This window comes from Morus notabilis, unplaced genomic scaffold (genome assembly GCF_000414095.1).
Source record: "Morus notabilis unplaced genomic scaffold, ASM41409v2 Scaffold848, whole genome shotgun sequence".
In the NCBI taxonomy this organism is placed as follows: domain Eukaryota; kingdom Viridiplantae; phylum Streptophyta; class Magnoliopsida; order Rosales; family Moraceae; genus Morus; species Morus notabilis.
In genome coordinates, this window is record NW_010367943.1 from 175,868 (window position 1) to 191,239 (window position 15,372).

General features: G+C 33.0%; 1 protein-coding gene across 2 annotated transcripts; it reads left to right on the forward strand.

The window, feature by feature from the left end:
* Positions 1-10,396: 10,396 nt before the first annotated feature.
* On the forward strand, positions 10,397-13,409 carry LOC21402774 (serine/arginine-rich splicing factor RSZ22). 2 transcript variants are annotated; one of them, XM_010113816.2, is made up of 6 exons: positions 10,397-10,471; positions 10,954-11,055; positions 11,340-11,428; positions 12,290-12,524; positions 12,651-12,764; positions 13,099-13,409. In XM_010113816.2, the coding sequence occupies exons 2-6, from the start codon at positions 10,967-10,969 to the stop codon at positions 13,133-13,135; spliced, it is 564 nt and encodes a 187-aa protein (XP_010112118.1). In that variant the 5' UTR covers positions 10,397-10,471; positions 10,954-10,966; the 3' UTR covers positions 13,136-13,409. The 2 variants fall into 2 exon arrangements, with proteins under 2 accessions (XP_010112118.1, XP_024031642.1); XM_024175874.1 differs by having other exon boundaries at positions 10,397-10,467.
* Positions 13,410-15,372: the final 1,963 nt, after the last annotated feature.

The window sequence follows — 15,372 nt, forward strand, 5'->3', positions numbered from 1 at the left end:
CACGCGTTTAAGTCAATTTATTTTATATTTTAAATTCAAATTTTATAAAAGAACTAATTAATCTAACTATTTTAGTCAAAGTTTCTTAAATTCTTAGCGCGCATCGAGTTTTGATACAATAAAAAGTTCTAAAAAATAGTTAAATTTAAATTTTTTGTTATAATATAAAGTTTTCACATAAAATCACATCTTAACTCAAATTAAAAACTTGAATCATCAAACTAAACAGACCTTTAAGAAGTACTGCCTTTTTTTTCTATTTGAAGAAGGATTTAACTTTAATTTCGTGATTTTTGATATGCTTATTTTCTTTTCTTTTACTTATTTTTTTAGTGTAAAATCTCCGTCCACCGAGTTACCCTTTTAATTAGCTTCTTTAATTGAACCAAATAAAGGAATACCATCTTATGTTATATGTGATAACATTATTCTTTTTTATTCGTGATTAAAAATTAAATCGTGGTTGTGTCTTAATGATTTTTTATTGCTTGTCACGGATTTGATTGATGAATTCTTGTTATATAGGTCAAAACAGGAGGAAAGAAAAAAAAAAAGATGGCGTTGATGTCTTTTTTTTTGGAAATGGTTGATATTGTAATTGATCAAAAGGCTCTTTTAATAGTTTTGATAGAAGTTTTCTTTACTGCTATTTTAATTTTAGATAATTAACAATATTCCATGCACAAATATGCATGCCTCAATATAAGTTTGGATTAATTACAAAAATCCTGAAATATGATCCGTGTAACACTTTGCTCTTTAATCTTTAAAACGTAACATTTATTTCCCCCGAGCTATGAATCGTTAACAAAAATACTCATTCCATTAATATTTATAACGAAATCATCATTTATCACACAAATATTGATTGTTGCTAACCAGTTTGGAAAAAAATTACTGTTCTACCCATGATTCTTAAATTTATATTTTTTTAAATCTACAATTTAATTTTCATTTAATATGATAATAAATAGAACAATAAAGGGTAATTGACACGTTTGGTCCTGAATTATTTAAAGACTATTACTTCAGTCTCTTAACTTTTAATTTTGACAGTTAACTCCTTCAACTTTTGATTTTATTACAATTTTGGTCCAATAGCAGCTGGACGTTTATTTTGTCACATATTTTTCCATGTGAGTGGCATGTGTGCTACGTTTTTGGGGGAAAATGAGCAAAATAATATGGGGTTTGTAGAGATGTTGATAAATAAGAGCACAGGGGGTTGTGGAGTTAGGGTTTGTGGGCAGAAATTGGGGAGAAAAGATTGTGGAAGAAATTATTAGAGTTGAATTGCAATATCACTGGACGAAAATCACATGTGTAAGTGTAAGAGGCTGAGGCCAAGAAAGATTTTCACATCGTCGACGAACGATAATCGGGATCATAGGTTCAATAGATGCGATAAATATGAGGTAAAGTTGAAATTTTATTTCATTATCTGACGTTTCTTCAATGTTTTTGATTGGTTTATTGGTGTTTTACAACGTAAAAGGGATGGTCACGTCTGCACTTTCTTTCATTGAAAAGTCTGTGGGCAAGATCAACAATCATTTTTCCGGGGCTTCTAGGGTCCGTTTAGTTCATTGATTCGAGTTGAAATGTGACTTTATATGAGAGTTTTTTATTGTAGTAAAAAATAATTAAATATGAATGTTTCTAAGAGCTTTTTAAGCCTAAGAAGAACACGAGACTTGAAGGTTCAATTGACGGAGAAGGTGGAGAGAGAGAGAGAGAGACGTTGTTGCTAAATCAAATGATGAAGCTTCAAGAGCTAGTCAATTGTAGAGGAGGCTCCAATGGAAAGTTTTTTGCTTTGTCATATTTAGCCCTCTTGGTGTTTATTGTATTTGAGGGGATGAACAAATCTAGATATGAGGATTATGACATTTAGATCTTATTAGTTTTTTTTACCGCGCGTTGCGGCGGAAAAAATACTGAAGTGGCTATACATACAAATCTATTTACGGATCTATATGCTTCGATTGGAACTGGAAGTTCCAGAACAGGCGGCTGGTATACCACCATAATGAAACTGCCTTTTCTTTTTTTTATTCGGATAGGATTTATGTTGGCTTCGTCGGGAGGCTCGGGGGCGAGTAAAAAAATCCAATAGTTCCATTTTCCTTCTTGTTCATCAATCGGAAATCAAGACAAACCGGGCACTACGGTGAGACGTGAAAACACCCGATCCCATTCCGACCTCGATACGTGGAATCGTCTTGCGCCATATGTACTGAGATTGTTCGGGAGACATGGTCCAAGCCCGGTGAAAAAATGAAAATTGGGAACGTCTGCCCACTACAGAGCAGGCCTGACTCCCGTGAGCGGGTCCGCTGGCTTTTAGTACGGCTTTTGACTTTTATGATCCGGCATGATAACAACTCGAACTCCACTTCAAGAGAAAGGCACCGAGATTCGATTCTTTGGCTTGGAATCACCAGAATAAATGACCTCCGGAAAAGCCACAGGCCAAGCCTTTCCCTTAAAAACCGGGCAGAACAGGGGTAGGGAAGGGCTACCAATTACTGAGCCGGAAGCTGGTGCTATAGCCGTTGTTCAAGAATGGCTTTTGTTCAATCAGACGCTCTTGCTTAAACTCGTAACCGGTGCTTCCTATTGATGCGACGGTAACTCGATATAGAATATCTTAAGATAAGAAAGAAAGTTGCCTAGGGCAGATGAAAGGTATGCCACAAGGCTATCCGAGTTCACAGGTGTCGTTGTTTATCCCCCCTTATTCATTAAGATTGGGTTGATGTTCAGTGACTGGCCTTTCATTGTTATATTATAGAATAAGTTAAAAATTTTTACATTACAGTATTAATTTATATATATATACACATATATATTTGTTTAAAGATCTATTAAAAAGATTTATACATGTACATACAGATATGTATACATATATTTGTTTAATTGATGCATAACTAAACAAAACAGTAAATGATCAAATGTGGGGAGCAGTAAATGATGGAGAATGTAATAGAGTAGTGAATGGTTAAAGATAGAACGTAAAAAAGAGAGGCCAGGGCAAGAAAAAAAGGACGGAATTACGTAAAAAAATTAGACAAGTTACAACAATATTTGTAGATAAAAAACAAAAGGAAACAAATGAATAATACACAACCTATTACAATGTTACACATACAGCATGCCAATAGTAATTTACAGGAATTATATTACTCAAATTCTTTAATCAAATAATAAATATGGTATATTGTTACAGTAAAGGGGAAGAAAAAGAAAAAATTAGGTAAGATAATAGCCATCTTACAGAAACAGCAAAGGAAAAAATAACAGACAAAATTAAAAAAGCTCTAAAAATTTTTTCCACTAATTTTTTTTTTTCACACCTAAAATAATGAAGTTAAAAAGGGCAAAAAAAATCATTTAATACATCTGGAGAAGATTTAGTACAAACTATCAACATACGAAACTAAATAACCAACAAGCATTCTACAGATCATCACCATAATAAATACATAGGGAAAAAAGTGAAGAATCACTTATAGAGCATATGAATTAGCATGAGTAGAGGTAGGTCGATCCGGAGAAAAGCAAAAAAATAAAGACAGATCATCATCCTACGAAGGCAAACAACCAATATAGACAATATAGATCATCATCTTACGAAGGCAAACAACCAATATAGACAATACAGATCATCAGTATAATAAATGTGAAGAGAAAACAAAGATCAAGATTCAATTACGGAACATTTGAAATCAACCTCAGCATGAAAAGAACAATTGAGAAAGCGACTCTCTTTTTAGCAAAAGAAGAAAAAAAAAACCCCAACTAAAATAACAAATAAAGAAAGGGAGAAATGTTTTCCAAAATAAAAATCTATGACTTCAACTCACATAAAAAGACAACCATTGACTATAGAAAAGGAAAAAAAAAACACACACAATATACCAAAAACGGAAACAAAATCAAATAAAAGCATTGTTTTTTCCTTTTTTTTAAGGGAAAAGATTCAACAGAGACTAAAAGAAGAAGAAAAAAAAACCGAAAACTAAAGGGAAAACCAAAACAAAGAAAGAAATCAAGATAACCAAAGAATCCAGAAAAAAAAAGATACAAGTTCAGCATATCGGAATCAAACATGAAAGCCAAAAAAAATTCTAATACCAACCGAAAGATCAACAATTTTTAATGAAACCCATAGAGAAGAAATAAAAATTAGGGCTGTAATGGCCAACAAAATGATGACAGCAGCAACCAAAATAAGAACCACTAAAGATAAATAAAGATCAACGCTGTAATGGCAAGAAAAAGCGCCAAAACAATAAAAGCCATAGCCAACACAAAGTGAACTAAGCGGCAGACACAATGGATACCATCGAAGGAGAATCGAAATTAGGACTCCAATACCAAGCAAATGGCGAAAAAGCCCCCTAGCAAGCGGCAAAATGGAGAAAGGAAAAGGGCAAAATTGTAAATATACATTTAAGAGGTTTAAAACGAAACTTCATTGTTCATAACACTGTATAGTGAACAGTAACTCCTCACGCTCTCTTTTAAAATATGTACTTGCACGGATGTTAATTTATTCATTTTATGATAAGATTAGATAGAATAATATAATAATTAGTTAAAAAAGGTGATTACATTGTAAATTTTTTTTAAAAAAAAAGGAGTACGAAAATGATATTAAAATGTTAGAACAAAAGACGATGAAAGAATAAATGCATATACGTACATATATCCTGCATAGGATTTGTGTATTAAAAAATTGGAAAAAAAGACTAGCGCATTGTCGTTATTATAATACACATTTATTTCCAATGTACACATCCTGCGTGGGATTTGTATTATTTTTCTCTATATTTTTGCTCTGCGTTGTAATAAGAAAGAATAGCAAGTGAATATGAGTTAGTAACGCATTGTAATTGATAATAGTAGTGCCTGGTTAATTTTCCTTTGAATCATGTTCTAGTAAAATAGTTGGATGGTGATGACTGCAATAAGAGTAAATATTATAGAATTCTATATACTAAGGGACGTTTAATACGCAGTAATCTTAAGAATGAAAATGAAAATCTACAATATTACCATATTTGATACAAGAATTGTAATATTTAGATTCTCAGAAAAGTGATTACCATGGAATTCACTTTTTTTCATTTTAAGGTAATATGAATACCACCCAAACAGTATTATTCAAATTCGTGTTATTCAAATTCTCAAGAATCTCAAAATCATAAAAATCTTATTATAATAATAATAATATTATTATTATTATATTAATATTAATATTTTTATATTAATATTAATATTTTTATATTTATTATTTTTAATAATAATAATATTTTTTTATTAATATTATTATTATTATGAATCTTCTTCTATGAGAAAAACCAAATACAATAATATAATATTCTTGAGAATTTAAAAAAGATTCTTATATGGATTTAAATACAATAATGTATTATTCTTAAAAATTATATTACCTTTCATTACTTTTCTGAGAATATGATTCCTACTAATTTCTGCATACCAAACGCCCCCTATGTTAGGTACTGGATTACTTCATTGAATAATGTGTGGTTTGGTATTGCATTAAGATTTAAGAAAAAAAAAAGGAAGTAAATTCTAAATAATATATTATCTTGGTTCGGCGCTCCTGATCGTAAGAGGTTTCGCATTTGATGGTGTAGCTATTGAAGAAGATGTTGTTGGAGGTATATATATAATAGAGGCTCATCATCATTGAAAGTTGAATGCAAAGAAGCAAAACCAACAATAAAGGAAAAAAAGATTATAAGCGGCAAGTGCGCTAAAATATAAAAGAATGCCAAACGAAGAACACAGGAATAAAAAGATAAAACAAAAACTTTACAGTGAGATCTATACAGGGTAAAATAGTTAAATGTGGAAGGACACGAAGCAAATCTCTGAAACTAAATAACAGAAAGGAAAAAAAAAACGATTACTGTTAAAAGAACAACCACTTTGTAAAGAAAAATAGAAAAATATAAATCTCCAATAATTTGGACAACATCAAAACAACTAAATCATTAGTAACAATTACTTGATAGCTGGCAACAATAAAAGGATAAAAAATCATCATCACCAAAAACAAACAGATTCTTTAAGAAAAAATGAACTGTTCATAAAGCAGATGAAGAAGTATAAAAGCATAAATCCTAAATAATTCGGACAACATCAAAACCTGCAAAATGACTATTACCAATTACTTAATACACGGCAATCATTGAGAAAAAACACTCTTAACAGAAGAAGAAAACAAAAAAGAAAATAACAAATTAAAGAAGAACACGAACATAGGAACGTAATACAGCAAGGAAACATAAAAGCCGTTTAACATATTAACATAACAAAGTTTACTAATATAATAATTAACATATATAAAACAGTTTAAAAAAGAATGTAAAAACAAAGAAATAAGTACCTCAGCCGAAGAAGAGAAGTAAACAGAGTAGATGCAGGACAGCGGCAAAAAAGTCAAAACAGAGACAATGAAAGAGAAGAACGCATTATTCAAAACTGAGAGAACGAAAAAAAAAAGCTAGAGAAGATGGATTGTAATAATCTGAAAACGAAAACAGAGATAAAATGATAAACAATAATCATAAAATAAACTACAAAAAATATATATAGAAAGAAGGCAATGTACTTCTCATTCCCCGATAACAATCCTGCAAACACAGATAAATGAAGGTCATAATAAGTAACAACAGGTATTACGCGGCATGAAACCCATCGTAAAACAGAGCCAATAACCAACGGACAGTAAAACATCAGTTCGTTACACAAAAATTCTGCCGTCAAAAAACAAATATCCACTAATTGACCGATAACAATTCTTACAATCAAAGATGAAGCGATGTAATCAGTAGTTAAAAACAGGTGTTACCCAACATGAAAACCACTGACTACATAAACCAATAATCAGCAGACAGCAAAAAAATACATATCCATTATTGAAAATTACAGAATAGAGACAACACATGGCAATAGAAGAAAAGAACACGACGATATAACAATGCAGCAGGAAGAACGAAAAATGGAAAAAGGAATAAGAAAAAATGGAGACAGAAAAGGAAAGGGAAGGAAAAAATTTTAGTGAAAACGAAAAAGACAATGAAACCGTAAAGAAGGGGGGGAGTGAAAATCAGAAAACATGCAAACAGGGAGAAAAAAAAGGGAAGAAAAAAAATTTGAAATAAAATAAACCATTGAAGCTTCACCGAAACAAATTCTAGAAGAAGAAAAGCTAATAAAGCAGAATAACCCATAAACAAAAGGAAATCGAAACAGGAAATGAAGCCCAGAAATTTCACCGAGCAAAGGGTAAGAAACCCAAACGAAAAGAGAAACAAAAAAGGCAAAGAAGAAGAAGGTGTAAAGCCGATTAACCCATAAACAAAAGGAAAAAGGGGGAAATCAAAGAGGTTGCAGACATAGAGAAGAAAAGGGGAAAAAGCATAAGCATAACAAATGAAGCGTAGAACATTCACGGGAAGAAAACCTTAAAGGCCGATTAAGGAGAAAATGAAAAAATTTATACAAAGCAGCCATTAAAAAAAATTGAAAGAAAAACATGCATTCCAACAAAAGGACATAAAAACCCTAACCAAAACCGTTAATCAAACCGACGGAGAAGCAACAAAAAACAAAATCAGAGAGCTCCCCACTAAGAGCACAAAAAAAAAATCAACATAAATCACAAATGAAAGCAGTGGAAAAGCCCAGAAGAAGCCGATAAAAACCCCAAATTTCCAGCCAAATCAGACAAAAGGGGCAAATTAAGAAAAAAGCAATGAAACTCCCAAATCTTTGCGCCCAAATGACACAAAACGAACAAAAACACTTAAACCACAAAGGAAGAAAAGCATCATTACGACCAAATCCAACCGAGAGACAAGGATCATACCGGGAGGGGAAAAAAAAGGACCAAAGAAGCCAAGAAGAAAGAAATCGAGAGAGATCGAGAAAGAAAAAGGCATAAGCCCGTGGAATGACCAAAAATCCCAGGCCTCATGATCAAAGGAGGGCTGACGGCGACAGTGGTGGTGGTGCAGAGGTAAGGATCGGGGACGACGGAGTAGAAAAAATCGCTCGAGAGAAAGAAAGAGAAGAAAAAAAAGAGAAGAGAGAAAAAGCTAGAAGCTTCTACGATGAAGCTTCCATTTCTTTAAGCTTCTGCGAAGAGAAGCGAGAAAAACCTAGAAGAAGAAGAGGAGAAGAGGAGCGAGGTCGTCCTTATCTGAGAAAAAAACCAAGAAGCTTCTACAAAGAAGCAAACGGAAAAGGACAAAAACTGACACTCAAAAGACCAAAATGCCCCTACACAGACAAAGGAGGAACAGTAAATCGAGGGTAAAATCGTCATTTACGTAAAAAGAGAGTGATTTGAATCTGCGTGAACAGTAAACCGCAACTCTCCTTTAGATTATTTTATAATGTTTGGTATTATGAGTAGGTTGTGAAGTAGTAGTTAATTCTTTCTCTATTTAAATTAAAAATAAAATCCTTGCTCTGAATTAGGTAATCCTAAAAATTGAACAAACAAGTGCTTTCTATCACATTTAAAGTGAGGGTTAAATTCATCATTGCATCTAAAAAATAACACACGTGAGCATCATGTGGTGAAGTATATGAGAAAATAAACGGCCGTGTGCAATTGGACCAAAATTGTAACAAAATCAATAGTTGGAGGTGTTAATTGTCGAATTGAAAGTTGAGTGACCAAAATGATACTATTTAAAAAATTCATGGACCAAACATACCAACTACTCAATATTAAAACAAAAGTTTTAATTTTACTCTTCTGATTAATTAATTAATAAAAAAATTTTATTTTTTATTTTTTAAAAGACATGCAGGATTGCCAAAATATTCCCAAGTATATTACATTAGTCGATTTTCTGTTACAAATACCAATGGAAAGAGTATTTTTGTTAATGATTCATAATTCGAAGGGAACATATGTTACTTTTCAAGATCGAATGACAAAATGTACATAAGTCATAGTTTAGGAGAATTTTTATAATTAATTCTATTAAGTCTTCGTCCAAAATGTCTTCCCAAGATTTCATTTTTTTCTTCTGAACAATGCTATAGGATACTAATAATGCACCATCCTCTGAATAGAAGGTAGATCACGTAACATGAGTTTACTTTCCATTAGTTGTGATTAGGGTTGTACAAATCAATCGAGAACGAAACAAGACTAATGGTGCAGACTAAAACTATTGAAAAAAATCACCATAATATGGTGACTGATGACTTCAATTAGTAAAATTGAACCGCTCGATGTTGTGGTTCTTTGAGAAGTTATAGAAATCACACATCGACCTTTTATTGCTTTCTCTTTTTCTTGTTCTTTTCTTCTTCTTTTTTTTTCCTCCTTTCTTCCCCAGCTCCGGCGACTCCCTCTCATCTATGTTTCACTGCAGTGCTACCTCAGTCTTCGTTTTTCTCTCTTCTTTCTTTTATTTGTCAAAACACTAGTAAGTAAAAACGAGGCCCAAGCCCAAAAAATACAAACTTTTGAACAACAAAGTTTGAAAAAGAAAAGAGATGGTTTCTCGTGATTTTATGTAGGCTTATTGTTTAACGTAAAAAATAAAAATACCACTTAAAATAATAATAAAAAATATTATTTATATCATTTTATTTAAAAATAAATAAATTATTTAATTAATAAAGAGAAAATAAAAAGTTGTACCCAATTAATATTAAACATCTATTTCTTTTTCATACCATAATTAATATTATTTAACTAAAAATTAAATAAAAGATCCCCGTTCATTTCGCTGATTTGAGTTTAGAATTTGAATTTTGCTACAGTAAAAAGCTCTCATAAACAGTCACATCTAACTTTTTTACTATAGTAAAAAACTCTCACATAACATCACATCTCAATTCGAATTAAAAACTCGAATTAGCGAACTGAACGGGTCCAATTTTATAGTTTTAGTAGTAAGATGGATATGAGGACTGATTTGAGACAATTTTGTAGTATGGTACCCATTTCAAGATGTTTTGGGCCCGTTCACTTTGCTGATTTGAGTTGAGATGTGATTTTATGTGAGAGCTTTTTTACTGTAATAAAAAATTTAGATGTGACTGTTTATGAGAACTTTTTACTATAGCAAAACTAAAATTCTAAACTCAAATCGGTGAAGTGAACGGGCCTTAAACTCAAGAATTAAAACAAAATTTACCCACTATTTAAAAAAAAAACATTAAACTAACCCAAGAAAGGTTTGAATTAGGATTAAACCTCTTTTATAGTGGATCTAAATGAAAACAGAAATGGTCTAAACGTGGTGAAATCCAAATATTAGAACTTTGGACGGGCTCGGCGTGTAATATACCATCTCTATAAAAGGCAAAAATCCTAGTTACCAAACGCGGTCGAGTAAAGTTCAGGAAAATTTGCCTTGGCGGAAAGCTGCTAGGGTTTTTTCCAATCCTCTGCCTCTGCGTGTCAGTAAGCTTCAGATCTTCTCTCTTTCTTCAATTGATATATCGTCCTCACTTAATCCGTTTGTCGCAGGCGTTTTCTTGTGTATCATGCTTGGTTCCCTAAATGGCTTTCCATCGAGATTTTCCCGAGAAAGTTTTTGGGGTTTTTTAAGTTTTCATATTGCTTTTCGTCGTTAAATTCCATGTTTTGCCTCTGTAAAAAACAATTTATCGGTGAAAAGTATGTTCTTTTCAATTCGCCGTATACATTTTTGCATTTTATGTCGATTATACTTCTTATGCTCAGCTTCAGGAATGGTGGCAAAGAAATTGTTTATTTTTTGTTTATTTTTCTGCTGTGGCAAGTTTATTAGCTGCTATTTGCATTTTTTTCCCTAAAAAATTCCTTTTCCCCAATTCTTATCGGTCTTCATTGCAAGTGTTTGGTAGCTGGGTTTGTATTTTTTTTTTTCTTTATTAACTCTTTTCTTAAACTTACAATGACAGACTTATTTGAAAGATGTCTCGTGTGTACGTGGGAAACCTTAGTCCACGGGTAACTGAACGTGATCTTGAAGATGAGTTTCGTACTTTTGGAGTGATTAGAAGGTAATGCTAGGACAACTAGTTCGAATTAGCTTTATCTCTTACTCATCAAAATGATGAAATTCCTAGTTACTTGTTAATTTGTCATTTTTAGACATTGTTTGCTATTGAAAACCTTAAAATTGTACATCTCTTGCTGGACAGCTTGACATTGGTGAAACAATTTTCGACATGTTATTATGATTTGATGATCATAGGCATTTGATATGTATAGATACATGTTGCTGTTTATGAAACTATTGAGATGCTCATTGTGATGATGGGTTTTGATGCTGTTACATGTTTAGTGTATGGGTTGCACGGAGGCCACCTGGTTATGCTTTCATTGACTTTGATGACGCTAGGGATGCAGAAGATGCAATCCGTGAATTGGATGGTACGAGTAGGATGATTTAGATGTTGACTATGCTATTTGTTGTTCTTTATGGTGTTTCTTTCTGCAAGTTTTTCTTTTGTCTTTAAAATCCGTTTGAAAGTTAAATGTTAATGTTCATCTGCAGCGTATATTTGTTAATAAAGCAACATACTTGGACTACTTTTTTGTACTAGCACCGGAGTCATTTTTTTGTGTTTTAGTGGGCGCACTCAAATGAGTATAGTCTCCAGTATGTGAAATACAGGAGCTTCACTTTGATTAACATAATATGGAACTTTAAGGCATGAGTTGGATATTTGTTCGTGATGCATTCTCTTTTAAATGTTAGCTGTTAATAACATGTACCTTAGGCACTGGACAACCATGATTTACGTAGATTTAAATGGTTCAATCAAGTATTTTGAAGGAATCTCATTACCAAAAGATTGAAAATTTTACTATGATAGGCAACCAACTTCATTTTCTACTTCTACTTTGGAACTCAATTTTGTTGGAGATATTCTTTATAATAATGATATCAAAAGGTTTTTTTTTTTTTAATTTTATTTTTAAAGCCAAGTCCCTTTTCCTGTGGTTGAGATGCTTGATCCTTTTACCATGAAACTTATTCTGGGCATGCCAGTCAAGTTTTTATTTCTTAATTTCTTCTTTTAAAAATCTTTTTAATACCCGTCATGGTAGCAGCCTATGCATTCTTGAAATTTTTGTTTCAACTCATGTAGCGGGGTTTGCTTCTAAATCATCTGTGCTATAATCTTCTACTAACCACTTTTTTTTTTACCTCCATTATTTAGTTCATTTTCTTTAAACCCATAAGTCGTTTTTTCCTCTTGTCTTAAGCTCTTTTAAGATGTTAAACAGGTAAGAATGGCTGGAGAGTGGAGCTTTCACACAACTCAAGAGGAGGTGGTGGTGGTGGTGGTGGTGGTGGTGGACGCGGAGGGGGTCGTGGCCGTTCTGGGGGTTCAGATTTGAAGTGCTATGAGTGTGGGGAGCCTGGTCATTTTGCTCGTGAATGTCGTTTGCGTGGTGGTTCAGGAAGGCGTCGTAGTCGCAGCCCCCCTAGATATCGTAGAAGTCCTAGTTATGGTCGAAGGTGATGTCATATTCTTGAATATATATATATATATTTTTTTTGTTTATACATTTCTCTTTATATAGTCAATATTATTTCATGGATGGGCAAAGATGAATTGTGAAATTATATATTTCTTTGCAACAGGAGCTACAGTCCCCGTGGGCGGTCGCCGCGACGTCGCAGTTTGTCACCTCGTGGGCGCAGCTATAGCAGGTCACCACCCTATCGTGGACGTGAGGAGGTGCCATATGCCAACGGGTGGGGTTTCTAGGACCTTTTTTTTCACTTTAATTTATTCCTCAAATTTGGGATTTACAAATTATTAATTTTTGTATCCTGCCATTAGAAGAAAATAATTATGAAAAACTTTCTTCAACTTTATGTTATGCATGGGCTTTCCCATTTAATGATAATCATGTTTTCCTGTGTGAAATTTGAACGAAAACAGTGTCTCATGATTTTTTATGTACGTTAGATGCAAAACTGGAACTCTTTTAGAAGGATATATATAAATGCAGAACATGCTAGTTTATTTGTAAATTTTTCTAGTAAGTTGTTGACCCTGCTGATTTACTTATGCATCTCCGTGCAGTAATGGTCTGAGGGAGCGAAGACGCAGCAGGAGTTGAGGATTGCAAACATAATAGCTTGGCTTTTTAAGTGGATACTTGGGTTGAGTGTATTTAGTGTGCTTTTGGCTTCGCACAACTCTGTTTAAATTGGGGAACGCCCTCAGCCTCTACTTCTGATTTGGTTAAGTTCCTTCCTTTCTTAATTTGAGCTGGTTTATTTTTATATATTCCAAGTAGTTTAGGTACAAGGATCTGGAGGTAATTATCATAACTTTGTTTGAGAGATTGTTTTGGAGAACTCCGCTAAAAGTCTATGCTTTTTCTTTTTCTGTGTTGAGGTGTCGTCTGGTTCTGCTTCATTATGAGCTTTTGTGCTTCTGCACTCCCCTGGGATTCTTCACTCCCCAGCTCTGGGATCTTCAATTCTGAATGGTTGGGGGTCCCAGCCGGCTACATCTGTTGATGCTTCTGTTTTGATTGAATCTCTCCGGTTGTGATGCGCCTCCCTCAAACTATAGTGGCATTTGTTAATTTAAACTTAAAAGGATTGAGGAGCTGCGTCAAACACTTCTGACAGGTACTCATATCTGTCCCACAGAAGTTGGGGTTTTGGGGGCCTTTCATCAACACATTAGTTTCTGGGTGCTCAGTAATTTTTTGTTGGGGTGACGGAGAAACATGAATTTTGCAAATTTGTCCATCGTTTGGTATATCGTCTTAAATTGTGTTATATTATAGAGTATAGATTATTGCAGCATGTGATAATCTATAATCTATAATACAATACAATCTAATACAATGTTACCAATAGAAGGCTTAATGGTTTTTGGGTGGCTGCATATCATCATCCTGTCGTACGCCCTAACCTTTTAAAGTTTAAACCTTTTACATATGACAATATATACCTTTATTGGTTGGAATGGTGAGTTGTTAAACAAAGTTTATTTTCATTCCTTTATGGATCAGTTTTCTATGCCCCATTTTATATAATCACCATACCGTTAGTTGTCAGTTTAACATGCTTAAGGGCTCTTTTATTTCACGCGTTTTGAACTCATGATTCTGATTCTGCTATAGTATTTCTCTCAAAAAAATTTGGATCAGAAAAATAACAGCCAATGGTTCTCAAACAAAATTTGAATTTTAGAATCAAAATCACTGACTTAAATGCGTGAATAAAACGGGCCATTAGTGACTGATTGACTACTTGGTGGTGCTTGAAAAAGTAAGATTTGGTTTGTTTTTTAAGGAAGCTCTCATAGATTACCATTTAGTGTGGTTTAAGTAGTCCCGAATTTGGTTTGGTTTTCGCTTGCGGATTGGCCTACCTGAAGGGCTGAAACTGGTATCTGGCATCCAAGTGACTGGTAGAGATTAAATTCTAGCAAAAAGTGACTGGCAGTTATCGCTTACTCTGTTTTTAGTTTTCTCGGCCTCGCTATTGTGAAAATGGTAACGAGTTTTAACTTTTGTTAATGGGTGAGGTGGTGCGTGTTATCTATGGGGAAATGATTTTAAGTCGAGGGTGTTTAGCTTTCTTGTGCTAGTTTTGTTATGACAACTGCTACTTTTGTAAGATTTGCAGTACTTTGAATTCTTCAAATTGCAGTTCTAATGTTTGCTTCTTTTCAATTGCGTTTTCTCTGTGGATGGGGTTGGTTATTTTTTCACTTTTGACTAATCATACTTCTTTATGGAGGCATCTCTGGCGAAAATCACGGATTGAGACCTTTTGACAATGCAAATTAACTTTTTTTTAATTAGAATTTGATTTTTCACCAATGATTAAAAAGTGGACAATAATCAAGTCTATTTTGGTCGTACAATTTTGAAACTTGCATCAACTGTGCTTATGCGTCTGGCTTTAGATGTAAGAGAGCAAGATAAGGTGCTTATAGTCAAGTGGACCATCGTATTAATCATTAGGCTAAACATAGTGGGTCTAATTGAAACTGTAAGGTGATGTTTTGTCATGGGTTCTTGCATCAGATACCAACATAAATTTAACCAAGTTTAATTATTTGAGAGATGGCAATGCCAAGAAAGCCGACTTTAGCTATCGTTCCATGTAGTTGACTTTGATGTGACTAATCAAGTTTTTTTTTTTTTTTTTTTTTTTGAAGTTTACCAACAATCTTATTAGTAGTGTTAGTTTACGATTTTGTTAAAATCGTAATAAATTAAAATATTATATAAAATATATAATTTTTATTACATATTTGATAATTGAATGTAGTGAATTATCGATATCAATTTAATTGATTTAAATTTTTATTATTATTTGAATAAAATTT